Source organism: Lonchura striata, chromosome 3, assembly GCF_046129695.1.
Source record: "Lonchura striata isolate bLonStr1 chromosome 3, bLonStr1.mat, whole genome shotgun sequence".
In the NCBI taxonomy this organism is placed as follows: domain Eukaryota; kingdom Metazoa; phylum Chordata; class Aves; order Passeriformes; family Estrildidae; genus Lonchura; species Lonchura striata.
In genome coordinates, this window is record NC_134605.1 from 70,191,106 (window position 1) to 70,218,735 (window position 27,630).

The 27,630-nt window shown below is 42.8% G+C and overlaps 1 protein-coding gene across 4 annotated transcripts in view; it reads right to left on the reverse strand.

Annotated features, from left to right (window-relative positions):
- Positions 1–27,630, reverse strand: part of SOBP (sine oculis binding protein homolog) — a 111,882-nt gene that overhangs the window by 19,700 nt on the left and 64,552 nt on the right. For 2 of the 4 annotated variants that reach the window (XM_021553791.3, XM_021553789.3), the window contains one exon: positions 18,397–18,411. The exons of the other annotated variants lie outside the window; for them this stretch is intronic. In XM_021553791.3, the coding sequence (XP_021409466.2) occupies positions 18,397–18,411 (15 nt within the window). The remainder of the gene's footprint in view (positions 1–18,396; positions 18,412–27,630) is intronic. 4 annotated transcript variants of the gene reach the window in all.

Sequence of the window (27,630 nt, forward strand, 5' to 3'; positions counted from 1 at the left end):
TCACTTGGCAAAACCTGTTTGCAGAGGTATTTACATCAGCTCTAGAGAAACCAAGAACAAGTAGCAATGGAAAAAAACACTGCTGTGATGAAAGAGACCCTTTGCCTCTAACACAACGCTTTGGATGACTATTAGCTCCATGGTAAAGCTTAGCAAGAGGACAGAAAGTGGTCACTAAAGCAAAGATGTGCCATTTTCAGCTTCTCCAGAACCAGAGGGTGACTGACAAAGCTCCTCTCCTTGCTCAGGACAATGCCACTGGGGTACGCCTTGCACAAAGGAGGGTTGAATCACATCTTAGGACCAGGTTTTTATCAAAGATGCTGAACAGATGCTGAAGATTATCAAAGACTCACTTCTTGGCATAAAAAACATGTATTCAACTTTGCTGAGTAGTTCCTACTTCCTTTTCTCACTGTGGTATCCAAGTGCTGTCTCTCTATATACGTTCAGGCATATGTTCTGACTTCACAAACACCACTACACATTTCCTATATACTGTCCTGGCCCTGGTTGCCTTTCCTTTTAGCCCATACTGGTCCTGGAAGGGTCATGGAAGTTCCCTGAAGTTTCCAGTACTGTCTCCCAGCCAGGATGTGTGAGGCATGGAGGCAGAGGCTCCCACTCCATCCCAAAAGCCACAAGGTGAGGACACAATGCCTCTCCCCTGCACACCCTTGCAGCTCAGTGAGAAGAACCCCACACACCAGCCATATGTTTTTCAGCAAGAGCCCATTTCTTTTAAGTCTGCCAAACATTGGACAGAGGAAAAATCTAGAAATTAGGAAGTGGCCAGAAACACACATACAGAGGTTTCTAGTATACAGACAAATGAGTCACAGCTACTGTTCTAACACACAGCTCAATCACACCCTCTGCAGAACACACAGCAGCTGCTGCAGCAGGGACACCAAGACACCTTGAGACCCAGGACCCCTCACAAGGCTTTGAGCACTCCCAGAAGGACACTAGGGAAAAATTCAGTCAATTAGGAGGAAAGAAACCTAGATCTTGTGTCCTACAGGTCTATACCTAACTGTCTCTAAAGGAGTGTGAAACCTCTCTCTGCTCTCCTTGTCAGCTCCCCAAACATATTGGGAAATGTGGTTATCTGCAGCCTCTCTTCTTTTCTCCATTTATCCATTAACAAGGCTTCTCTTCAGAGCAGGTCACCTAAAAGGTAATCCCCTCATAGATCCCACCTGCAATGCTAATCCTGCAAATGGCCCTATTTCTGCAGTCTGTTGCCTAATTAAGAACAGAGAAACTTTGGGGCAAGAGCTGTTCCTCAAGCGTTAATGTTTCCAACCCTTGTGAGCATAGAGAAGCTGTGGCCGCAGTGGAGCTCTGAGTCAGACTGAGACCTCCTGCAAACATCAGTTTCGGTCTGTATCAATCATCACCTCTTCTTCTGCTCACCTTCTGAGGGTACCCTGCTGTGGAACACCCCTTCAGGAGCCAAAGCCCCCACCAGGTTCTGAGGGCACTGCTCAGTTCTTGGCGCACACACACTGATTTGTATGACACAAAGATTGTTCCAAGGCATTAAAGTTCCCTTTTAGCATTTCCTGACTCAAAAAAAGACAAATATGAAAAAGAGCAAGGTAGGCACACTGCTATGCCAGTTGAGAAGTTGGGCAGGTGAAGATCTGCAGAAAGACACAACCATGCACAGAAGAATGGGGTCAGAGTGAAGAAGAGGGGGTAATGTGTTCCACCCAGAGGTGATGGAAAATGACAAACTCCTTTGAGAGGTAAGCAATAATCAGTATAATATCCTAATGCTGTTGTGCTTTTTTCACAGCTAATTGAGTTATCACAAAAGGCATTCAGCTGCCAGCACCCAGCGCCAAGAGATAGAGTGGTGCAGCCTTGCCAGAAGCTGCTGTCGCTCACCAGCGTGTCCCACATTTCTCTGCTTGATCCTCCTCCAAAACACCCATGCTCAGCTTCCTCCTGAGATGGACCAGGCAGCCTGGGGCACAGCCAGTGCCTGGGCAGGTGTGCAGGGTGTGCATGTCCAGCACTGCAGCCGCCGTGTGCCAGCCCATGGGGTTGGGGACTTTGTCTGGGGGTCCCCAGCAGGCACACAGACTGTCCCTGAAGGGGGAGGGCAGTTCACAGTGCCTGCTTTGAAAACAACTATGACTAAGTCCCTGCCTCAGCTGTCATGACTGGGAATTGATGCTCTTTCACTACCAAATATCAAGCAATACTGTAACAGGCATAATCCTAAGTGTGGCTCTAAGCAGTTTTCCAGCCTCGATCACCATTTTTGATGTCTTATTGTAAAACATTCAGCATGTTTATTGTGGCAAGATTTTTCTATCCAAGATGGCTTGTGATAATTTTTTTATTCGGATTGTTCCATTTGAATTGAGTGATTATTATAAAAAACAAAAAGAATCATTCCAGCTGAAACCTGCTGCGAAGGAACCCCGAGGCAGGCTCTAACACACTGTGAATGTGGTTACAATATAGCTCATAGCGATGCTAGGTGTGAAGGAAAACAGATTTTTACAATGTTTGGAGCTTTGTGTAAAAACAGTTGACAAAACAGAACACTGCAGTTGCCTACAACTTAAAACTGTCCTGTGACAAGTTTCTCTCTGTTAAAAAGATACCAGAGCTTCCCTGCCTGATTTTCTTTCCCTGATGTTACCCTCCTAAACATCTTGTCCTTTCAAAAATCTTTACCAGTTTTCTGAGTGAATACTGATTTTATGTCATTTAAATGCAGGACTCACTTTGTCTCCATTTTTCATCCTAATTATGCAAAAGTCTAAGCTACATGAAGCATAAGGAGAAAATAGAGTTATTTAGTAATTAATGGCTAATGATAAATTGATTCCATTTTCTGAATCATTGCAGTTGTCATCTGCCGTATTTAAAACATAGGGATTTTCAAAGCCCTTGGGCTCCTTTGTGTTGGGGGGCTTTTTAATGTTCCCAGTCAAAAAGAATGAATGTGAGTTATGCTAATACCCAGTGGAAATTCAGGTTGGGTCTTATTTCATCAGAGTGGCTACATATTTGATTTTGTATATAAACAGCTGAGCTCTGTGTTTTCACCTTCAGTCTGAGGCTTTGAAACCACAGAAGGAACTTTGGATCTAAAACCACTGGTGAAGCTCAAAATATGGTGGGCAAAACTTCGGGGAAAATGAATGTAGTGTGAGGTGGGGCTTGCCAAGGGGGAAGTTCTTCTCCCCAGAAACGTTCCTGGCTAAAATAACACAGAATGGGACAATAGCAGCATTTAAATCTAAAATCTTTAAAGTAAGGTTTTTACAGGGGTACTATACAAGAGAGGATTAAAGGGCATGTCTACATGGCTGTTTCAGTACTGGCTAAGTCCACCACTGCAGCAGTGACAGAAGTCCTCAATAAAATGAATGTGATGCATAAGATAAATGGAGGGTAAGAACAGAAGAGAGAGCTGGGGCTTTAATGCCCTCAATAGGTCAGACAGTCTGTCTCACCAAGACTCACATTTCAGAAACATCTAAAGAGCACCTCAGTTTGAATGCCCTTTCCAAAAGGGCATGCCATGGGCTTCCCATACCTTGGAAACCTCATCCCACACCAAGTGCACTGGCCTTTGAGCATGCAAGAGTCTGTGAGGCACAGCAAACCACAGTTCAAGCCAATAAGTCCTACACTCAGATCCTGAACTCTCATCAAGGCTTATCACACAGAAAGGCCAAGAAACAGTTCCTCTTCCAGACTTAATCTAGTCTGACAGGAGACCATGCAACTGTGTCTGTAGCCATCTTCCTTGTGAGCATAATTTGAGGGATCTGTGGAGTCAACTGAGTGTCTCCACCATGCTCCTCATGGCCCTAAGCTCATGGGTGGCAGCATGAGAAGTCAGCTTGGCAGAGCAGTGGTGCAAACATCTGCTGGTCAGTCAAGAAGTTTAATTTGGATTATGCAAGTATTGGTCTTATTGATGTTCAACACTTAATTTCCAGGCAAACATTTCTCATGATGCACATTCCCTAATTCCCCTGCTCCTGAGATGATGGTGGGAAACAGCTCAGCAGCCAGAAACAAGAGCAGGTGAAGCCAGGAGTCTTGGTGAACTCCAGCCTGTGCCTTTCCACAGCAGGAGGTTTTGCTTTAAGATCCTTAAGCTGTTAGCACCCCAGCAGGAGCTTCACTTTTTCCTACAGATGATACAAATGAACTTCATCAAACTGCTGTCACTAAAGCTGTGCAAAGTATCAGCAGTGGGGAAGCATTGCAAACACCTTGAGAACAGGACAAGAAATGTCGGCTTTGAATATTCAGGAAGCAGTAAGAAAGAAATCAGAGCCAGCAGCTGGAAAAACATTTTTGGGACTTAGAAATACTTCCTCAGAGTGTCCAGGCCCTGTTGTCTCTTTGGGGCAGCAGCAGAAGTTTGCACTAGGAAATACCCTCCTTTCTCTGCCTCAGAGAGAGGAAATGCATTTCTTTCCTCAGGAGGATATTCACCTCCATGACCTTGGAGAACTTTCTGTATAGTCGACATTCCTGCACGTTCAGCTACAGGAGGCAGCAGAGCAGCTTCTTCATCCTTGGGATGGCCAAGCTGCAGAGTCCCAGACTGACAACAGGGCCAGCACTTCTGTCATGCCAGGAACTCCTCACTCCTACACAGGGGCTGCTCCTTTCGAGTACTGGACTAAACATCAGCCACAGAAGGTTTCTCATGCAGAGCAGCTGCCAACAAATGCAGTGAGAAAGAGAGCCTGTATGCACTAGGTATTGCAGCATTCCCTGCATCCAGTCCCAGCAACTGGGAAAAGAAAGGGAGTAACTGACACTACAGATTTTTCTATCAACTTCTTTTGAGAAATATAGATGCTGTTAAGCAAAGAAAAGCTTAATGGGTAAAAATGAAAGGGGCTCTTTACTACACCCAATCAGTATCTCAATGATTGATCAAAATCTTTCCAAATGAGAAATCTGCACCCTTAGGAATCTCATGTAACCAAGTCTGCAGATGACTTCAAAAGCCAGATGAATATTTACTTATCTAATTAATTCACTTTTTAATTCAGTATCTGAATAAACATGTTAACTCATCTTGTTTTTTGATCAAAACTTTATTCTCATAATATGGCAAACATTGTGAGGTGGAAAATTACCCATCTGGCTAGAATTTATATCTGGTAATATTTTACATGTATTTTTCCCCAGTATATTTTCTTTCTCAAGAGAATATATTCAAGAGAATATAAAAACAACAATAAAACCCCCTCTGTTAATACTCCAGTAGCTCATAGATTGGTTGACAGAACTGTAAGTGTAATAATGAGGAGATTTGAGGGGCAGGTTAATGTTTTTTGCTAACATATGATGCTTTTAGCCTAAGGCATTGCTGGGGGCCAATACCACTTCACCTGAAACCAAAATCACCACTGAACAGTCATTAAATCACTCAGAGTTAAATGTAATATTACTGGGTCTAGAGAATAGTACTGTAATCCAGATTTGAAATTTCATTAGTCTGTAGAATAGGAAGCAGGAGTGCAATCTGAAACCTTGGGAAATCTTTATTATTACCCCTTATTTGTAATGAAGGGTTCTAAGTCCAATTTCTCCCTCACACCATTGCCATTTTACAGTGGCATAACTCTCTCAGACTGGTGTGCTGTTTCTTCTGATTTATGCCTGTACAGGCAAGAAGCTCAAAGAATTCAAGTCTCTGGGTGCTCTGAAATATGTATCTATACATGCATATATATATATATATGTGTGTGTGTGTGTGTGCGTGTGTGTGTGTGTGTGTGTGTGTGTGCATGTGTGTGTGTATGTGTTTGTTTTCCCCCTATCTACATAGCTCAGGGATCTTCAGTTTTTATTACAACATGGTAATGTTTCTCATGCAATAATTTTTACAAGCCAGGACCCACAACACTGTGGTAGGTGCTGTAACACATACATACTTGTAGTACAGAACTGACTGGGTCTCACAGTCTACCTGACACAGATTCCCTACATGTTTCCCCACCTTTCCCAAACATATAGAAATCATAGAGGGACTGCATCAACCACTAACTTGAAAAGATAATGATAGGGAAAGATTGACTTGATTAGGGAAAGATTGACTTGACCATTAGTAAAAATGGATTTAAAAAACCCACAAAATTTCCCAAAGGAGGTGTTGCTGGGTTTAGGCTACAGAACTCTGAAGGGAGTCAAAGGTGTTTGAGATTTGAATGTGTGTGATCCACACTTTGAGAACTGCTGGTCTCGCTGCTGGTAATGGTACACACCACCCTGCGTCCCAGAGTATGCTCAGTTTGAAAAGCAGCCCTCTCTCTGGAAACCACATTTGATTAGAACAGCCCTGGGCCAGATCCAAAACCTGCCTGCATCAGGGAAACATGTGTCACATCAGTTTCAGCCCAGGACTGAGACATGTCACATCTCTTGCAGATTGGGCACTGAGAGTGGAATTCATTTTCCCATTTCCTCTGGAGTTGGGGGCTGGAGAAGACGAAGCCAAGTAAGGGAAATTGCTCTGCCGCACACACAGGAAACATTCTGAGTCCTCTACTTTCTCTTGCTGCAAGGCACTAATCCTGGCTGAAACCCAGAGCCCATTGGTACAGACCCAGCTCCCCTTCCCCCTCCTAATTAGCACAAAATCACCAGTGGAGAGAGGCTTATTCTGAGCAACTGTTGGTATTACTCTTGGTCATTCCCATATGGAGCAAGGAAGACTGAAAAAATGGCCAGGGAATAGAAGAGATGGGGATTGTAACAGTCTGCACATCCCTCAAACAGGGAAAAGGGAGGGGAGGAGAGGAGAGGGGAGGGGAGGGGAGGGGAGGAGAGGAGAGGAGAGGAGAGGAGAGGAGAGGAGAGGAGAGGAGAGGAGAGGAGAGGAGAGGAGAGGAGAGGAGAGGAGAGGAGAGGAGAGGAGAGGAGAGGAGAGGAGAGGAGAGGAGAGGAGAGGAGAGGAGAGGAGAGGAGAGGAGAGGAGAGGAGAATAAAAAGATTACTCTGTTTCTGGTAGGTAGGATTTACCATGAATATTATGGTCCCTAGCTATCTGAAACCATGGTTTCAGAATTTTAACCTTGAAAATAATAAATGAGGAGTTACAAAGGTCTGAAACTACAGCCTAGAGCCAAACATATGGTGAACTAATGTGTGTGAAAACTTCCTTGTCGTCTTCTTCAGCTAATGCCTCTCTTGTTTTACTAAGAACATTCCTGCAGAGAAGCCAGGCTTCCTTTGACAGGAGCCAACAGCTGTGAGGGTGATGGGCAGCAACCAGCTTTACTTATGTGCAACACCTGAGGGAGGGAGGGCCAGCCCTTCACACACCCTGCTTGACCACTGTGATGCTTTTCTCAGACCCAAAACATTTGCTGGTTCTCAAGAAATGCAAAATGTGGCTTTTTCCTTGCTTTTTTCCTCTTTATTTCTAAGTAAGGCATGGAAGTGAAAAAATGATCTTTCCTATTCTGATGAAAAGGTCTTACTCATCCCTCTGTTTGGAAAGTGTTTAGCACTAGAACGTACCTGACACTAAGCTATTTACATAAATCAAATCTGTTCTTAGTAATCCTGGGATCAATCTGGGCTAGCTCCACTGAAGCTAGTGTTGATTTTCATTTTGAATCATGTAACTGAGAGTTGAATTTGGCACAAAGGATTCATTTCTCACCAAGGAGGGTACATTACAGCAGAAGGCATCAGATGAACTGTTTAGTAAAGAACACAATCAGAGAGGACCCTTTAGCAATGCATTGTGTTACTGTAGATGGCACTCCTTCCTTGCCTGGGTGCACGATGCACACTGCGACTGAACAGATTCCATTATGTAAATGCATCATGCCAAAGCCTTTCATACTTACAAGACCATGCAGATGATTTTCCCTTTGCATGACATGCATGACAAAGCAGTTATGTGGAAGCAGCACACTAGGACAAAAGAAATCAAAATATTTAAACTATCACGCTGCAAAGCTCTCAAGAATGCTTTGCTCTTTAGATTCCTCCTCAAAAAGGACCCAGTCTGTCTTGCTTTCTCCAGCCTTTTTCCTCCTCTAGGTCTTCCCAAAAAACTACTTCTGACAATAATTTCACAGGGTATAGCACCACTTGAAATATTCTTCATCGGGCCAGCTGAGACCTGGCTGGCAAATGAAGACCTGCAGCCATCACGTACAAAGACTCCTAACTGTGCATTTGTTCAATACAACTCAAAGTGTTTGTTTTTCTTTAAAGAGCTTTCCTTTACATTTATTTTAACACCTATCCTGGGTCAGGTGCTCCTCATCCAGTGACTTCGAGCAGTAGGAGAAGGAAGGTTACATAGCTGGAGCATTAAGATAGGACTTGCCAGGTTGGCATTAGACATTCTCTGCAAAGACAAAACTGCTGAGTAACTTTGGACAAGGAAAAGGGCAGGCAGTGAAATAATGCAAATAGCAAAATCTTAGATATTAACTTTGATTGCCCAGCTCTGGTCTGTGAATAGACATAGGCATCTCAGGAAGATGGATCACAGCAGGAACATGACTAAGGTTGTGAACTGGTCCCAGCAGTACTCTCTGTCCATCCACTGTCAGAGGACTGAAGGGAGACCAAGCAAGTCTCTAAAGCTGGGAGGCTTCTGTGTTCTTCATTTCCAGTATGTATCTTTGATTCTTCTTTTACAGCCAGGAGAAGGCTTCCCCAGATCTGACTAACCTACTTGGAGCAGGAGGGTTTTGAAAAGGGAATCAGGTCCTCTCACACGTGTGTACAATGTCCGGTACAGTCACACAGAGCCAGTGCCTTGATCCACCACCATCAAGCAAGCAAAGTGCAGCATCCCTGTGGGGTTCTTTCCACACTTTGGGATCAGAAATCAAGCGAGGCTTTGCTCACACTCTGACTTTAGAATTTGGTTCTCTGTGGCTCATTACAATTGTGAACTTGTACACATGCTGTTATATGCAATGGTATATGGAGTGGCTTATTGCAGGATGCACCACAGTAGCAGGGAAAGGAAGAGGGAGTTAAATACAGGTTATTTACCATTAGACATGACTGAGAATACTGGCTGTTCTTCACACGTACCAGGCACATTTATCACCCTGTGCTGTAGGAGGGGATGTGACTAAGAGGTGGGGACATGCCAGTTAACCTCAGGCACTTGTCCAAGCACAGTGAGAGATCTGAGGTATGCACGAGGGTTGAAATTCCATTACAGGTTTTAAATAATTAAACACTACATGTTTGGAAGCTCATTCATTCCTATTACTTTTTAAATAATTAATCTGTATTTACATCTAGTGAACTTCACGGAGCTATACACATAACAAATTTGATTCAAGTTGCAGAAGAGAGATTGTTCTTGTCTGACAGCATTACAAATGTTTTTGTTGTATACAGTAACTTCAGCTATTAGGGATCAGTCAAAAGCCAAATCCAACCTAGATGCTGTACACCACTGGGGTTTTTATCAAATTATTCACAAGTAATCAAAACACTAAGAGAAACTGTAAATCCCCAGAGGAAAAAAATGTGCTTCTTACATCTTAGAATAGTAAAAACTGATTCAAGGTGAAAGACAGTGAAATTAAAAACTGCATATATTTTTCCTATTGAACATAATCACTGTGTTCAAGATAATGCTGTCAGTTCCATGTAACCTGTAGTACAGTCTGATCAAAAAAATACTAATCTGAAAGCCTAGAAAAACACATGTAACAGAGTAACAGACTCTAGAACAGGAAAAAAAATCTTTATCCAGAGTCCTTGTCTTCCTCAACACATTATTTCCTTCTATTTGCTTCTAGTTCAAGCTGAACCAGACATTAAACACCCAGCAGGTTTCACCTAACTGGAACTACATGTAATGCACCAAAATTAATAACCAACACTGTTGAAACCTCCAAAACAATACAGCACTGAAATAGGTGCCTGAAACCATAGCTCTGCAATGGGAAATTAATTTGTAGCAATGGCATCAGGATTACATGTTTATTACACATGTAATTTCCAGCTCCAGTTAGCCTCTATTTGCAAGTTGCAGATATCTATGCATTCACTTATGAAATTCTAGCTGGTATTCCTACAAATTCAGCCCAAAACTAAGTTATTTCCTTTTCAAATAGCATTACTACTAATAGAAATGCTGCTGGCCAAACAGTTCCTTCAATTATAATAAGTGAAGCAAAGCTGCCTTCAAACTGAGATCTCTGTTACACCTGCACAGTTATTCTGTAAGTTAATTAGATTGCACAGGGCTAAATATGGACTTAATGTGCTCTTCAGAGGCCTCATAATGGCAGAAGACATATTAGGGAGAGAAGAAAGAATCCAACTTGACTTTCAAATCCCAGGTTGGCTTTGCAAGGAAGGGAGCAAAAACATCTGTAGTGTAGGTGAAGCAGTCATGCGTTAGAGATCGTGGAAAGCCTGTGTCACCTTGGAGAGGAAAGGTTTGCTTAAAAGTACCTTGCAACCTTCTTACTTAGTAATTGTTATTAAAAAATAAAAAAAACAATGCAAGGACATCTAAATCAAGGGCAGGTGTTGGATCCAATAATGACAAGTCTCCTGTTTGCTCCTTTGACCTGTGCAGCTCTAATTCAGAGTCCTGAGGACAGAAGCTGCACATTTCTGAATGGCAGAAGACAAACAGGGCTGCAGAAGAAGGGACCATGAGGTCAGGTTTCAGTGAAAGCCAGGCTTGCATGCCAGGCACAGAGATCAAGGAGCAACTAACTCAAAGCACAGGAAGAATCAGTGTTTCAGATGTCAGCTGTTTCAAGGATTACAAGTCCTCCTGTTTCCAGTGTCAAGGTAATAATCAGAGCATTGGATGTGTGAGGATCCTCACAGCGATAGCTGAATGTGCAGCCCTCGATTTGGATTCAGTTTGGGGGATTTTGTTTCATTTTTAGACAAAGCCAACAGTGCCAAGTATTCATATTTCAATGCAGTTTGAAGGATCAAAACCCATCTTACTTAATAAAAAGATGAGCAAGATTCAAAGCAGAAAATTATATGGGAGCTTCACATACAGTAGGTGGAGAGGCAGGATTTTGTGACTTTTTGTCAGGGGTATTCATGTAAAGATTGGTGCTAACAACAGCTTCTTAAAAATGTTGTTGTGTGTGTCCCTTCCTGTCCATTCCCCCCCTGCTCCGCCCCATATTCATGTTTTCACATAAATCCAGATTTTGGCATATTACTTTATTGTGGAGACATGTTCTGTGTACTGGATGGCTTATGCAAATTAGCCAAATGTCCTATAAATTAATCTTGAAATGCCTGGGATAATGAGCTGCTTGCATGGTGAGCAGTGCACAGTATTCAAAGAAGGACTTTACAGGTTGGGAGTTTAGGAAAACATGATAAATGTGTTCAGACTGCACAGCAAGGCAGGATGCCTCCCTGGCACTCTGCTGCTCACCTCAAAATGCAAGGCTGACTGACTGGAACTGAAAAAAGCAATACTAGGAAGCAACCAAAAATTGAAAGATCTTGCTTCCCGCTCCCCACTGATTACCTGGTAGACAGGTATGCCCCCAGCTACTGAAGCTCAAGCTTGCAGATCTTCTTAGTTGACTTGGCCAACATATTTAAACTTTTGCAGGCTGGGATTTCTTCTCTGCCTACTTTGGATTCTCATTGAAGGTGGTTTGACATATGTTACTTACGTGAATTGTATTGCATGCACTGCTTTCTTTTGGAGATATGTATCTTTCTACCAAAACTCATCCCTCCCTTGTGTTCCTTACCTGAGATGGAGAGAATGCTTCAAAAGTACACTCCCAGCTGTATTTTAAAAACAGATGTTTTATGTCACTTGCTGCTATCTTGTGAAGCATAGATTTAAGAGTGAGCTTTGCATACACAGGGCTGGTTCTCTGCTCCTCACTCAGGTGATGCTCTCTGAGACATGTGAGGTAAATGGCATTAAATCAGATGACAAATCCAAAATAGACCACTTGCTTTTAGTGTGGTGTATTGGCACTCCATATTGAATTTGTGTGTGGGCACTTTCATTTGCAACATCACAATAATTAAATATTAGCCTTCAGAGGCAGGTGTATGAGAGAAAGTGCTGTTAGAATTACTTGGTAACAATGAGAGCCTGAAGGATGCCTTTACTTGCATTCCTTTATTTTATTATTGTCACAGAACTAAATGCGGGAGGGTAAGGGAAAGAGGCTGGACAACAGGGAGGAAAACAAGAGATGGGTTTTACAAACTGAGTGTTCACCTTGCCTCCCTCCCTCTCCTTCTGGTTCTTCTAAGGTCCCATGTTTCCTGCTAAGGATCCTGGGGAGCAAGCCCTCAAAGGGAGCCATTTTAATCCTTTGTCCTGCAACAACCGCTATGCACTCCTGAGCACCCTGCCTTGGAAATGTCTCTTTTCACAGGAGCACAGGAAGCTCCTCAAAGCACGCATGAGCGCAGTAACAAATCTGGCTCTCTGCTGTCAGTGCTATTGGGATATGGCGAGTGGCCGGGCCAGCTGCTTGGAGCTTTGTGCTAACTATGGCTAACCCGGATTCGGTGGCGTTTTATCCCCTCTGACAATTGTGCAGACAAAAGGGATGAGGCAAAGGCAAAGCAAGCAGGAGGAATTCATCATTGCAATTCCACATGAGCTTCAGAAGTGCAATTATGCTCATTTTATGAATGGAAGCAGAGACAAAGAGAGATAAAATGACTTGTCCAGTGTCACAGGGAATATCTGGAACAGAGCTGAGGAAAGAACAGGCACCTCATTAAGGACTGATCTAATACCATGCACTGGGGCAATCTTCCTTGCAAAAAACTCAGGGCTTGTGTTCACAGACCCACCTAGTTTGGTCATACTGAGAAATCAGGCTGTGAGCTGCGGCAGGTAACTGACAGGCTTTTAGATGGCAAAGCTCACATTTAGTAAAATCTGGGCCTTATAACATTTAGGGATGGGGACTTTCCACAGCTAACAGCACTTACAAGCCAAAGACTACAGGAACAAATGGGGGCTTAAAAAAGTTACATGATTTGTCATGGAACTAAGGAAGAAGACTCCTCAGTTAAATTGAAAGAAACAAAATAAAGTAATGGAGGAAGAGAGACACTCAGTAGAGGAAGAGAAGCCTAAGAAAAAAAACACAAGTAGCAGGAAACAAAAAACAAAGGTAAAAATAATTTTAAATAGAAAAGTAGCAGGTATACTTAGGTGAAAAGCTCAGCCAAAAGGGACAATCCCTGCCTCACTGCACTTTCAATGAAAATGTCCCAGCTTGCATGAACCTTGGGCAGAGGAGCTGTTTTTGCTGGAAACAGTCACAAGAGGAGCTGCCCAAGAGAAGGAATCCCAGGGTAAAGGTACCCAGGCAGGTGAGGGGCAGCAGCCATGCCCACCAATGAGCTCCACCTGTTCCCTGCTCAGCATCTACAGTGAGTGTAACATCAGCAGGAGCTGTTTCAATAATGTTTTAAACCTTCCTGCCCTCCTTTTCAGAGCTCCAACATGTAAATTCAAATCCCTGGACATTCACAAGCAATTATTTTCTAACAATGCTAGAAGAAAAGCTTCCAGCTCTACAGCTTCAAAAACCCCTGCCCAGACATGCTCTGTGGTTGACCTTTTTCAAGACCTAAATATATACGAGATACCTAAATAAGATAATTGGCCAAGTATAATGTTGATGTGAGCTGGAGGCCTTATACCAGAGGTGACAGAGGCCCCCTCTAAGCAGAAGAGAAATTGCAGGAACTCCATCCTTGCTGGTTTGCCCCCTACGTTCAAAGGCTTCTCTGATGCTTGCTCCTCTCCTGATTTTGTGTGATTTTATTCATGTGCATCCCAGTGTTAGATTTCACAGTGGATGTACTTAGCTGTACAAACTGTGCCAAGTGAGCTTACCAGAATGGCAGTGTTGTGCAGGAGATGGTACTTTTGCAAGGGCAGCCCCAGATTTCTATTTTCCACTGCTGCATGAGAACAGCCTATCATGCCATAAAAGATAGAAATGTTTTGTGGCCTTGCAGATAAGCTAGACAGATGATCCATCATCATGGCTCTGCATCACCACCATGGTGAAGGGATAAGGAGTGAAAGCTGATGGCTTCTGCACAACAAACAAACAAGCACAGAAACAGTGTTTGCTCATTTCAATGCGCAAAGCTGACTTGTTTAAATATGAATATGTTGCTTATAGACAAATTTTAGTGACAGCAGCCCCATGGCATCTATCACTGTTTGTGCTTCTGCTAAAAATAGTTGTGTTGTCTTTGGATTTATTTAGGTAGCTCTCACTGCTTCCACCATATCTCTACCTGTTACCATTTTCTCCATCCTCCAGGGTACATCATGCTCAGGAAGAAGCTAACCACACAAGGTTCATGTGGTGTCATAAACACCTGAAATCACTTCTCTACCCTCACCAAAAGGCTGTGCCCTTTTCTCTCTCATCTCTCAGTTGTTCTCTTTCTCATGCTCAGAGGCAAGAGACATCAGGCACAGCTTCAAAATGCCCCCCGTGCCTTCACTGAAGAGTGAAGTGGTCTAAAAGGCAGCACAAACTACAGAGACTGCAGAGTGATTTCTCTCAGACCAGATAATGATAATCATTGCTTCTTCATTTACAGAAAAGTGAGTGATTTTCTCTCGCCCCTGTGCCAGCCTACAGCATGATACAGATGCACTTCAGAATCAAAGCACCGTCCACAGGAGCTAACAGAACCTTTCCATTTCTAGGTTTTCACTGGAGAGATATTCAGATGAAGCACCTGTCTCAAATTCAGGGTGATCTGCCTTAACTCAGGCTCCTCCCAGAACTCATTTGGGCACTATGGAAAGGAGCAAATACCACCCAGAAAATAAACAGTAGTGACAAAACAGAAAATGTGAAGCCTATACACTACAGGTTTCCTCCAAGAGCCACAATCCAAGTACTCTCTAAACTCCTCTTTTAAGATGGAGCTACATGGAGTTCCTAAAGGTTCAACAAGGTCCAGGCTATTTTTTATTTGCCTTCTTTGCAGTTTTCAAACCCCAAGAGCACTGGGAGATCCCCCCAGCACCTCATCCTTCTGCAGTATCTGCCTTCATGGATGGATTTTGGAGCAGGACCAGGGCTTTGCACATCAGGGATGTGGTACCTCCTGCTGTGGCAGTGCACCATGATATCGATGTGCTGTCACTCTGCCATTCAGAAAGGCACTCCGAAAATAAAAAGCGTGTTCTCCACGCCACATATGATTTTGCTAGCTGGGCACTCAGGAACCAAAAACAGCCAGCAGACCATGAACAGCAGTTCCTATTGGTCCACAAACCTTCAAAAAGGCATTTTGCCTTCTGCACACAACCTGCACTAGTGGCAATCTTCAACATTTTACAGCTGAATTATTTTCCCTGCTGTGTTAATCAGATTTGTTTCCAGCAGGTTTTTCTAACAACATAGGGAGGAAATTGGGCCAAACTCATCTACGTAGAGGCTTCTCCCAAAATTCACACTGACATAGCTGAACTGGAGGCAAAGAGTAGTGAGATCATGGTAAATTCCATGGAGACAAGCACAACCTGCTTTCCAAACACATGAACAAGGTACTGCAGCTCTCCCAAGCAGGTTGCTGTGGTTTTCCTAGCCCCTACCTCAGCTCTCACCAGTAGCTCAGAGATACCAAAGGAACACATCTCACCAGGGTGGCATTAGAGAGAAAAGCCATCACAGAGAGGTCACTGCAGCTGTGTGGTAACTTAGGGCAACTGTGATTTCAGCAAGATCCCAACAGAAGGATTTTGATAACGAATACAAACAAATATCTCCATTTATGCAAGGAGCACAACAGCAGCCTTTCCTTTCACTGACCACAGTGGTCTTGAGATAATCTCATTTGAACTTTGGACAGCTTGCACTCATCTGGTCCTTGGCCATGCCTTTCTGCTGGGGAGAGTTTCAGCCCTTGCTTGTGCTGGAGGAAAAAGGGAACTAAAGCTGGACTTCTGGACTGTGCAAGCTCACAAACTATAACCCCTCATTAAATGCGCATGATGTGGTGACAAAGAAGGAACACAGTGCAGTGGCAATTGCCAGAGCCCTGTGGCAATACAGCAAGCACAGCCACTGGGGAGAGCAGCACTTGCTCAACACAGTCCCCTGCAATCTCAGAAAGGAAGAAATAGGATATGCATAAGATAAAACTGAACACATTTTCCTGGCCCTGTGCAACTCCTGTCCCTGCTGAGAGCCCCATTCTTCCTTGGGCACATGCTCTGGGAAAAGCCCTGTATGCTGCAGGTGTAAGCACACCTGAGAACCTCACCTGCTTTGCTCATGTCACTAGATACTTCCAGCTTAAGGAACAGACTGGATCCTGAAGGATCCAGTGATTTTACATGAACCCCAATCCCAGAGATTTATTAATTCAAAGTGAAAAATAACTGATAAGAGAAGCATTTACCATTTCTATCTATGGAGTCAATCTCTTAGCTCTTTAATATTTCAGTTTCCAGCATCCTTTGGCCCTTATGGCTTGGTAAAACGATACACCAGCACAATGTCCCTAACGCTATCTTCCAGCACTACATATTCCTATGTTTGAGACAGATTCTCATCGACTTTGAGACTCCTTTACACCACTCTGGCAGCTGAAAGGGGCCACCTAAGGACATTTCATATGCACCAACTTTTGAGGCTTCTTTCTATTGCCAGAGTGATGAAAGGCATCCCTAGCTTGGGCCAGAACCTGGTTCTTTGCTTAATGTTTTGAACAAATTAAGCTGCTGCTTGAATGCCAAAGACACAGAGAGAGAGGGGGGCAGCAGCCAGGTGAACACCAAGTGCTTCTAGCCCTGGCAGTCAGGAATCTATGTTATTATGAAGCAGAAATATACTGGGATGTGTTACCTTCTCAACCACTAAAAAAACTCTCAGAAAATGACTGCTTTGCATCTTGACTAAGGAGGCATTAATTTCAGTGTCATGTACAGTAATGTTCATTTGAGACAGGCCACAGGTGGTCAATTATTCCTCTGCTTGTCTAGAAGAAGTATGTTTATTCCTCATAATAAAGTGTATTAGTATAATATAGAGTTTATAGCTCAATTAGGAAAGTGACTTGCAAAGAGTTACAGCTTCTTGTGAAGACTAGAGCTAAAAACAAATTTTTAAAACTGAGTGAAATACTACCCTCCTCCCCATCAGACACACAGAAAATACAGTTGGAGAGGCAACTGACAGGTATTTTAGGTTGAATATTTAACTAGACTGTACAATTTAATATTGTATTGTATATTAAAGCTCTAGACTGTAACTGTGTTCCTTTCTCTGTTTCAAACATTTTTAGCTGATTATTCAGGCACTGGTTTAAAACAAAACAAAACAAAACAAAAAACCCCACAACATTTAAGCATAAGCAAAGCTGTGCATTGAGCAGAATTTGAGAACATAGTGCACATGCATACTTTGATCACTTTTTGGTATCCACACACATCTCTGCTAACTTCAGTTACTATGTCTGGGCAGTCAAATTGTTTTTAAATACCTGTAAGTAAATCTTGGAACCTGTTTTCTTCTGCATCAGATAATAATTCATAATAAATGAACTTTTCATATACCAAGGATGTGGTTGTTCACTATTTGCAGTATAACACAGCATTAAATAAGAGATATCATTTTGCACTTCTAACATTTTAATCTCAAATTTAAACTGCATGCAAAGGCAATTAAATAACAGCATCCCCATTTCAAAGCTGGAGACTAGACATCTAAACATAAGTTAGCAGATTCCTAACTTCCAAGCATACAAGCAGTCCCCCTGAATGGCTCTGCATGCAAGATTGACATTGGACACATGCAGGAATATGCAGCTCAGCCAATGACTGTATATAACCTAAAATGTAGGTGTCATATGGAAGGTATTTATCTAGTTAATGTGCAGATACGGGCACATTGGTTTAACCAATCCTAGATCAACACCCAATTCCCACTCTACAAGTGCTTGCCTTTGTTAACCACAGGACCTAGAGAGAGAGTCCAGCCTGGATGACAAATATTAAGATGCCACATCCAGGCATGTGAATGGAACCATTTCCAAAACCAAAGGATGCTGTGGAGCTGGGGAGAAACATGGCACTGGTGAAAACCAGAGTGAAATATTGACTGAAGCTCAGACTGAAACATCCATCACATTACTGTGAATACAACTGAAAACAACGACTGATCACCCGAATCCCACAGGATTATCCTGTTATCCGGAGAGACATCATGCACAAGGAGACATCCATGGTTTTCAAAGAGGGAAGCAACCTCAGGCATAATGAAGATTTCACTGAAGTTGTGAGGGCTAGACTGGAGAAAGGTGTACAGCATAGGAATATTTCAGATAACTACAAGCAAAAAGCTGTGCTCAAAATATTGATGTGCTTTTATCTGCATGCACACCCACCTGAAAGACCCCAGTCTGCAAATGAAAGAAAGAACAAGAAAACTTGTAAGGAAACAGACACTTCTTCCCAGGGTGAGAGACAACAGCACATCAAACTCACACTGTGCAAGACAACATTTATAAAATGCTGATAGATATCATCCCCCTTTTGACTTATGCAGCCATCAAAAGCTCACTTCCTCAGAGCGTTTTTGGACCCTTTAGTTGACTGAATCACCAATTTAGAATCTGTCAGACTCCATTATGTAGACTAAGAGTCTCTCCTTGGTTTCATTTGTTATGCATTAATAAGAGAGCACTGGTGCCTGTATCCTCTCGCACAACCAAAGCCTTTCTGCCATTACATAGTAAATTTTGTTCTTTCTCACATTCAAAAAAAAGCCCAACACAACAGCAACAAGGCTTAGTTGCTATGCAAAGACTTTAGAGCCACTGCATAGGGATCAGTTCCAGAGTTCAGTTTGATTCCAACCAAGACAGGCAAATTATGCCTTGAAGTGATCTGACAAGACCTTCCTGCTTGCCTGTTTCCCTTGTCTACAGGTGTAGAATGTTCTCAGAATGAACCTGGGATCCCCACTGCCCTTCACAATCCTGATGCACATTTCCTGCCTTGCAGCCTGATGCCTGCTACAGTTAAAATTCTGAGTACCAACAGACAGATTTATTATGAATGCTGGTAGGGATCTTTTTTCTCTCTCATTGACTAGATGTGACTCAAAAAGTTAATGGTAATTGCTTTCATCTTCATTTAGCAACGAGAGAGAGAGAGAGAAATGGGAGCAATTTGCAGATATGAGAACAGGTCATTACAGGTGTGTTATATTAGTGTATTCATGAGCCCCCTGGGACAGCCATGCTGTGATATCCAATAACTTTTTTAATGTGTAATTACACACCATTGGACTATAATTGATTAATTGAAAAGAGAATGTAGGCAGATGCTAGACCAAGGCTGCTGCTGCTTGTTAAATGAATATGTCCTTGCTTCTTTATAATAAGTTAAGTGAACTACTCAGAAGCAATTAAGTGAGAACTAAAATTCATTAGATTTTATGTAATTGTTGGTATTAACTTCTATAATAAAATGCAGGATTTATATTTTGGGTTTTTCTTTCCATCCCAAAAGCAATATAATACACGTCACTGCTGAGATGTAAAAAAAGTGTCTGCCACAGAGAGTGGGCTGTGAGATATGTGCTCCTAGCATTCAGATCTTCCCCAGATAACTGTGTAGCACTAATCTTCCTTCTTGGGATGTCATTCCTGGAAGCTCTGCACAGCTCCAGGGACTCCCAATGAGATGGAGTCAGACACTTAATATCCCAGTGCACCCCCAAACCTCCCTGCAGTCTACTTGAATGGTGGCCAAGCTCTTCTCAACCCTCCTTCCCACTGGCTGGATCTTAACTCTGAGAAATAAAAGGAGTAGTCTCCTGATTTTCAAAACCCTACTCTCTTACTGCTCTATGTTGGCTCTACAAGGGATCAAAGGCTTCAAACCCTTTTCAATGGGGAATACAACATATGAGCAAGATGAGACATAAGCCAACTGCACCATTACAGGGAGTCACACTCATTAATGCAGGCACTTATTCAGACCAAATAAAACTCATTCTAATGAGCACCTTGCGTGACTGAGAGCCAGGGTCAGAGGTGAAAAAGGACTTGAGCCCTTGGAGACCAAAGCCAGCACATGGCCTGACCCTGTGCTGCAGGTATGGTGGTGGTGAGATGTGCTGCAAGGGATGGTTCCCCCCAGTGTAGCCCACAGGCCCTACTGAGCCATCTGTATCTCCTGCACAGACCCCAAGAAGAAAATATTTATAGCTTTGGGTGATGACTTGGGAAATTCTATTTCAAATTTATATAGAAGGAATTCCAGTGAATTTTAATTTACCACGCTTCACTTCCTTTAGAACAAGATACATCTTTATTCCTTAACATTCTATAAAAACTGACTGAATTTTATTTCACAGAATTACAGAATAAGATGAGTTGGCAGAATCCCACAAATCAAGTCCAACTCAGGTCCTGCTCAGGACCACTCAAGATAACACACCCTGTGCATGAGAGTGCTGTCCAAATGGTTCTTGAACTCTCTCAGGCTTGTGCTGTAATCACTTCCCTGGGGAGCCTGTTCCAGTGCCCAAGCACACTCTGGGGGAAGAAACTTTACCTAATATCCAACCTAACCCTCCTCTGACACGACTTCAGGCCATTCCCTCGGGCCCTGTCACTGGTCACCACAGAGAAGAGATCAGTGCCTGCTGCTCCTCTTCCCCTCACAAGGATGTTGCAGACTGCAGTGAGGTCTCCCCTCAGTCTTCTCCAGGCTGCACAGACCAAGTGACCTCAGCCACTCCTCATACGGCTTCACCTCAAGGCCCTTCATCATCTTTGTAGCTTTATTTGGACACTCTGATAGTTTAATGGCTTTAGTATATTTTGGTGCCCAAAACTGCACACAAGACTCAAGATGAGGCTGCACCAAAGCAGAGCAGAACAGGACAATCCCCTCCTTTGCCTGGCTGGTGATGCTGTGCCTGACACAGGTTATGAATGTCAGTTTTCTAAAGCTAAGATACAATTCTCAACTGGTTTTCTTTCCAAGAGACATAAACTTCCTTTTTTATTTTTTCTTTTTTTTTTTTTTCCTTATTTATAGAGGTTTTGGGAATGCTGACAATTTTTCCAGGATTTTTAATTCAAAATTCATTTAAATCATTATTAAGAAGTAGGCTGCTAATTATTTTCATCTAGTCATTTCTTAACTTTTTACATGTTTAAATCAGTGGTTAAAAAAAAAAGAGACTTTTTTTAATATTAAAGAAAAATCTATTTTTTAGCGACAACAGGTTTAATATGAAAATTGTAACTTCAGTAAACATATCAACTAAGGAAATTAAAGAGTAAAACTAGAGTAATACAACACAGGAATGCACTAAGAATAAATTAAGGTTAGAGAAATTATTCAGAGGGCATCAATAAGTGCAGATTTATTAATGAAAATTTTCATGCTTGTCCTGGGAAGGAAGATGACAGATATGGAGCTGTAATGGGATTTTAATTGTTTTCCTTTTTAACAAATGCATTTTGCTTCTCTTTCAAAATAATAATAAGAGTGATCTTAAAAATTAAAAAACATGCCTCCTTTTGAGGAAAGGCAGGCTTGTGCTCACCAAGTGTCAAATGCCACATCCTAAAATAATGTTCCTTTATTGGGATGAAGGAAAATGCTAAATTAGAGGCAGTGGGACAAAGTTGCTTCCTTTATGTAAGTGCGTGCTGTGGGAAAGGGGGATATGAGTCAGTCTTGGCTCCAGAAGCCCAAACTCACTGCCTGTAGCCACAGTCTTTCCCAAATCTGTCCCATTCCCCCTATTCCCATGCTGCTCACCTCTCTCACTGTCACACTTTTTAGTCCTTCTCTTTAGGGCCCTGAATCGTCCTCCTTAATTCAGTTCATTGGATTGAAAAAATGGGATTATGTAGAGCTCCTGTTGGTACCAGCCTGCTTGGGAAGGAAGCCACATCGCTGACCATGGGGGTGATTTTATCCTTTTATTCCTTTCCTTCCCTTCCTTCTTCCCTCTCCTCATGCTCCTGTGAATTTTATACCTTGTCTTTTATGTGCTGCTGGGAACTGGCAGAGCCTTGCCCTCCCTCAAGGTGACTGGCACTCCCCTGCCCACCTCTGTAGGAGCCGTGGGGATCCCTCGCCCTCCTCAGTGCTGCAGCTCCTGCTCACTCACTAACCCTGGCTGTAAAAGGAGTGAGGTTTGGGTCTTATTTCCAGCAGAAAATCTGCTACCTCAAACTTGCCAAGACAGGGCTTTGTTTTCTATTAGTTCCTACAACAGGTCTCTGATGTCTGCCTTTGACATAGATATTATTAATAAAGATCATGTTTTCTACACTTCAAATTAGCTGTTAGCTGGCCTGCTGGGGTTGTGGAGTCCTAAGCATGGTGTGAGTTAAAAAAGAAAAGCTTAATACTTTAGTAGGATGGTGATGCAGGACAAGGTGAGGGGAGCAGAAGGCCTGAAAGACCAAGGAAATCTCTCAGAATCCCCTAGAAAGTCTCCTGCAGCCCAGAAAACCTCCTAGGTCCAGTCCATGCTGCCATAATGTGAGGAATGGCTTCACTTCCATTATGGGATAGAAAAACGTATCATTAAAAACCAGGGCTAAGGAGGACACAGCCTGTGTGCTGGGCAAGACAGTGGGTGCATTTGTTCAAAGCAGTAAATAGAAGTGTGCAGACAGGCACAGGGACTATCATTTCCTGGGACAGCGTGTCGCGGGGTGGCTGGCAGGCTGCAGCTCTGTGCTCGGTCCCGTGTTATCCCAGCAGGATGCCGACCATGGCACAGATGCCAAGGCACCCAGTGCCCAGTGCTGCCTACCTGTGCCAGCAGGCAGGGAGGGTCAGCTGGAGCTGGGTGTCAGGGCTCTCTCTCCCCAGGGCTGCAAACAGGCCATGGTCTGAGTACTGCCTTTTTTCAGTGCATTTACACAGCACTCAACAGGAACACGCATATAAGGCGAGCACCACTTAGCCTTTCATTCAGCCTGGTGGCAATCAAGGACAAAAAACCATTTAGAATAATTTTTTCTGGTTTGCTGCCCTTACTTGAAGAGAAACAGAGTGCAAGCTTTTCAGTGGGGTTTTGGGGAGTTTAGTTTCAAAATATTCTGCCATTGCTCGTGGACAATTTAGTTTTTTAAAATGAAACACTATAGGCAATTAATCTACCATATGACCTAAGCGTCACTGTTATTTCAGTCACAAGAAAGGTTGAATTTCATGTGGCCAAGATTACTGAGGTTTTAAGAGCATCAATATCAATTCACTGCTACAATTGCTTTTCTCCATATTTTTGTTCCAGGGCCATAACCACCACTCTGACAGCTCTCTGTGCCTGATCCAAAGACCGTGAAACCGACAGTGGGCTCTCCAACAGCTGTTGGGGGTTTTGCACAGTCATCTGCTAGAATCACTGCGTATGCCACAGTGCAACTGATGCAGGAGTACCAGTTGCTCTCAGACTGTGGCAAACTGAGCAAGAAACTGATGAAATCCATCCGAAAACCACCAAAAACTGCACCAGGGGTGAGACAAACATTGAATGATGCTGAAACAAAATTTAAACATGGCTGTGGAGGTTTTAAACTCTCATCAGGCTCAGTAGCTCTACGGTCTGGAATTCCAGAAGGTGTCACAGGTCTCTTCCCCCTCTCCTCTTCTGCCCCTCCAAGGTGGCAGAATCTCCTCCTGACCAAAGGATTGTACTTGACAGGCTTGATGTAGCCCCTGCACCCCTCAGAGCTGCTGGGCAGTACTCCTGCTCCAGCTTTCAGGCTGAAAGTCCTGCACATCCCCAATCCTTGCCCAGAAGGAAGGAAGTGCTTTCCCTCTCCCTCTGCTGCTTTGCACACAAGAGGGTGAAGGAAGAGCCAGGAAAAGCACAGGGGGAAGTGCACTTCTTCCTCTCTCTTCACTCTGCTAGGAATAAGGAGAGAGCAGGAGAGACAAAAAGGCAAAAGACAGAATGAGCAAAGCTATTTCTCCTTAATTCAGTCCTTTTTTGAAGGCACTGTGATTTTAAATGGGCTGAGAGGTATTTTCTTCTGCTGCTGAGGCACTAATAGGGAATGGTTTTGCTTGACACTGGGGCACAGTAAGCAGGTCAGGCACCTTAAAAAAAAAAAGAATTTAAGCCTCACTTTCTGAAACCAAAACTGTCATGGCCTTCAATGGATACCAATATGCATATTTACATTTAACTCATCTACAACAGAAAAACTTATTGGCCATATCTGATCACAAACAGTCTTAATACTTTCCACTGTCAGTCTAGTAGGTATGAAATCTTTCCCACATTCCAGTGCCATAATTCTGAAGTTAACCTGGCTTCATCCCCACTGCCCTGTCTGGGTGCCCCACATGTGCCATTTGTCCTGACTCTGCCTCTAGTGCTGGAACAGCAGAGCACAGTGACACGACTTCAAGCAAAGCATTACCCGTAGCTCTGGCTCACCACAGCTTTCCCATAGCCTCCCCAAATGCCTTTTGCTCATAAGAGAACATTTTGCATTTCATGTTTCCATTGTAGATGTGTTTTCAGAGTTTTCTCTGCCTCTTTTTGTCAATGATTAAAGATAACTGCCTGTAGGTGAGTTTGCATTAAATCCAATAGCAAGCATGTTTTATTTTGAGTCTTTTACATAATAGCTTCCAAGCACCAGGACTTATAATTCATCTCCTACTGCATTCACAAATTTATCCTCTCAGAGCAGAACTACTAGGAACAGACTTTTTCATTTCAAAGATGAAAAGATCATGATTTTACTGCAGGAAAAGCATGGATTCGACTTGGTGTAGGACTGCAAGTGAATTTTTTTTCCAGGATATTTATGTTTTGTTTGGTTATTTGTTTGCTTTACATATAATCCCATAGCAGTGGGTGGTACTCGCATCATCTCCATAAACAAATTATCTGGAAAGCAACCTGATGTTTAATTTCCTTAACCCATCAAACCCTCCTTACCTCATACAGCAGCATGCCAATCTGAAACCTTGAGTCAATATTCTGAGTAAATGAGGGGAAGAAGGAGGAACTTCTGGTTTTTCTTTCCCACTTTTGTTAAAAGGCAACCAAGCATGACTCTTCCTACCCTGACTAACCTGGGTAGGTGCCAGATGGATTTTTCCTTTCTCTAGGCAATGGCTCAGGAATTTCATCTGGCTAGAGCTGGGGCTGTGGGCTTCTTGCTGGCCTTTTCACTCCAGCCTCCCCTTTCTCTGCAGTTAATCCCATCCACTATTAGCTGGACAGTGTTGTTTCTTGACAATCAGCTTACAGCAGGGACTAAATTCTGCCTTTTCCTTCTGGAAACAAAGAGATGTGCCTGAAAGAAAAGCTTCCAGCCACTCATGGAATAAGAAATTAAAATCCTGAGGCAGTGCCTATGGGAGAAGAATGGATGGCTGGCCAAGACAGCATGCTGACCTTGCTCTTTAATAATAGATTTCTTTTATGTAGTTCCCGATATTTAGCATGGATAGCTAAATTTAAAACAACATTATTCTCAATAATACTGTAAAGTCCACAAGGAAAATCTGATGTGCTCATTGATTAGAGCATCTTAACCACTTTGGTTTTCGTGCCCTACAACAAAACCCAGGACACAACATATATGGATTTAGCTTGGGAAATGAGTACCCCGTTCTAATCCCATAACTGCAAAATGGCTTTCTATACTAACCAAAGTATCTAATTGTCACTGCTTTTCTTAATGAGCAGAACTACTGAACACACTTCAGTGATTTCCTTTGCCTAAATTATACCTTTCTTCCTTCTATTTCTTATCAAACTTGCTCACATTCAAAAAAGACCAGAAACAAACAGAAAAGCTCAATTGTACCTCATCAAATTATCTGTTCTTGTCATGTGTGAGCAATGAAGAAAGCATACAAACTGTAATACTCCATGTTACTTTTGTAATACTCTATGTTACCATGCTTTAAAATCTCTCCAAGTATTGAAGAGTTAAAGCTTGCTGTATGTGCCTGTGACCTGGGATGTTAAGATTCAGCCAGTGTAGCCCTGCTCCTGTGGGAGAGCCCTGGCATGCAGACCCAGCAGCAGCAACCCAGCCCTGGATCCTGGCTGGCAACACTCTCCCAGCTTGAGCATTTCCCAAACTGAGGAGCCTGCCTCTGCCGAAACAAGCCTCACTGGAAAATGGCAGCTAAGCCCTAAAGCAAAGAAAGCATTTTTCAGCTGAAAACTCCCATTTTACCTGACAGACTATTACTCTATTTACGCTGAACTGCCCTCAGAAAACTCCACGGATTCCCTCATTCTCAAAAGCATAAACAAGTTTCAGTTTCTCTTTGATTTCAAAAGCTCGTCTTTTCACTCAGCTGGCATATGACTTTTGCTGTTCGATTCTGGGTAAGTTTTCACCATTGGGGAAATATTTTTTTAGGGGATCAGCTGTCCCCACTCCTTTCTTTCATGTTTGTTTTGGTTTTTTTCTCCTCTCTCAAGGAATACTGACTAGCTTTTAAGAGAGAGAAGGTTTCTTGATGGCCAGTTCTGGTGAACTTAGCTTTTGAAATTTGAGCACATTTTAATATAGCATTGTTTCCATAAAGTAAAATGTAGAAGGAATAACACTGCCTTTCTGTGAAACACATAGAACTTTCAACAAATAACACTAGCTCCCCCACCACCCACACCTAGGCTCAACATCATATTTTCACTGAAAGTTCCTAAAATACATCTTTAAAGATAGCAGAGGTACATATTCATTATTTGCCTGCTATTTTTTTTCTGCATACAAATTGAGTACAGATTACATCCCTGCCAATTTTGTTTCCAATAGCATAGGAAAAATAAAACTATAACAAATTGCTTTTATTACTTCCTTAAACAAGAATTGAAACTTGTCCAAAAAAGCACATGAAAGACTAACTTTGATGACTTGAGCTTTTGCCAGACAAAGTGGTGATATAATAAAGCAAAATCTTAAATGCATATTAATAGAGGAATAAGCAACTGGGCATTAAAAGAATGCTTGATTTTAATAGCACAAAGTGGGTTAATTGGTTCATTGATGGCTTGCACTAAATATGAAGCAGGTTTTCAATGGAAATATTGCATTACTTATATCCATATTGTCTCTATTACTAAGTTTCTCCAGCACCAAGAGCCCTACTGACTTTGGGAGCATATTAGTGTGCTGTGATTGTTTGTCAGGCCTGATTAGCAGCACAGTAATTAAGCATGGCCTTGAAGAAAGAGCTTCATTTATTTGGCACAGGAATTATGAGTACACCAGGGAACCACTCTTTGTGTTTGTCTAGTTCCCTTTCCTTAGGATGCAACACTGCTAACCCTGAAACCACCAGGAACTTGGCAAAGGGTTTAAGAGGAACCAAGACCAGATCTCCTAGGTCACCTTGCTTTTGGCTGGGGACAATTATACTGGCAACAAACTGAACCTTCCAAGTGACACCTGTGGCTGTGAAAAGCATTGTCTTTACCCAACCAAGGGTTGGCTCAGCACAGGGGACACTTGTGGGGTAGGAGAGTGCAGGCCCAGTAGTGCGGGTGTGGCCAAGATGCTCTGCGCTCTGGCCAGCGTGGGGAGCAGGGACTGGCCACCAGCCCTGAGCTGCTGCTTCCTGCTGTGGGCTTCTCTGGCCAGCTGGAGGCCAAC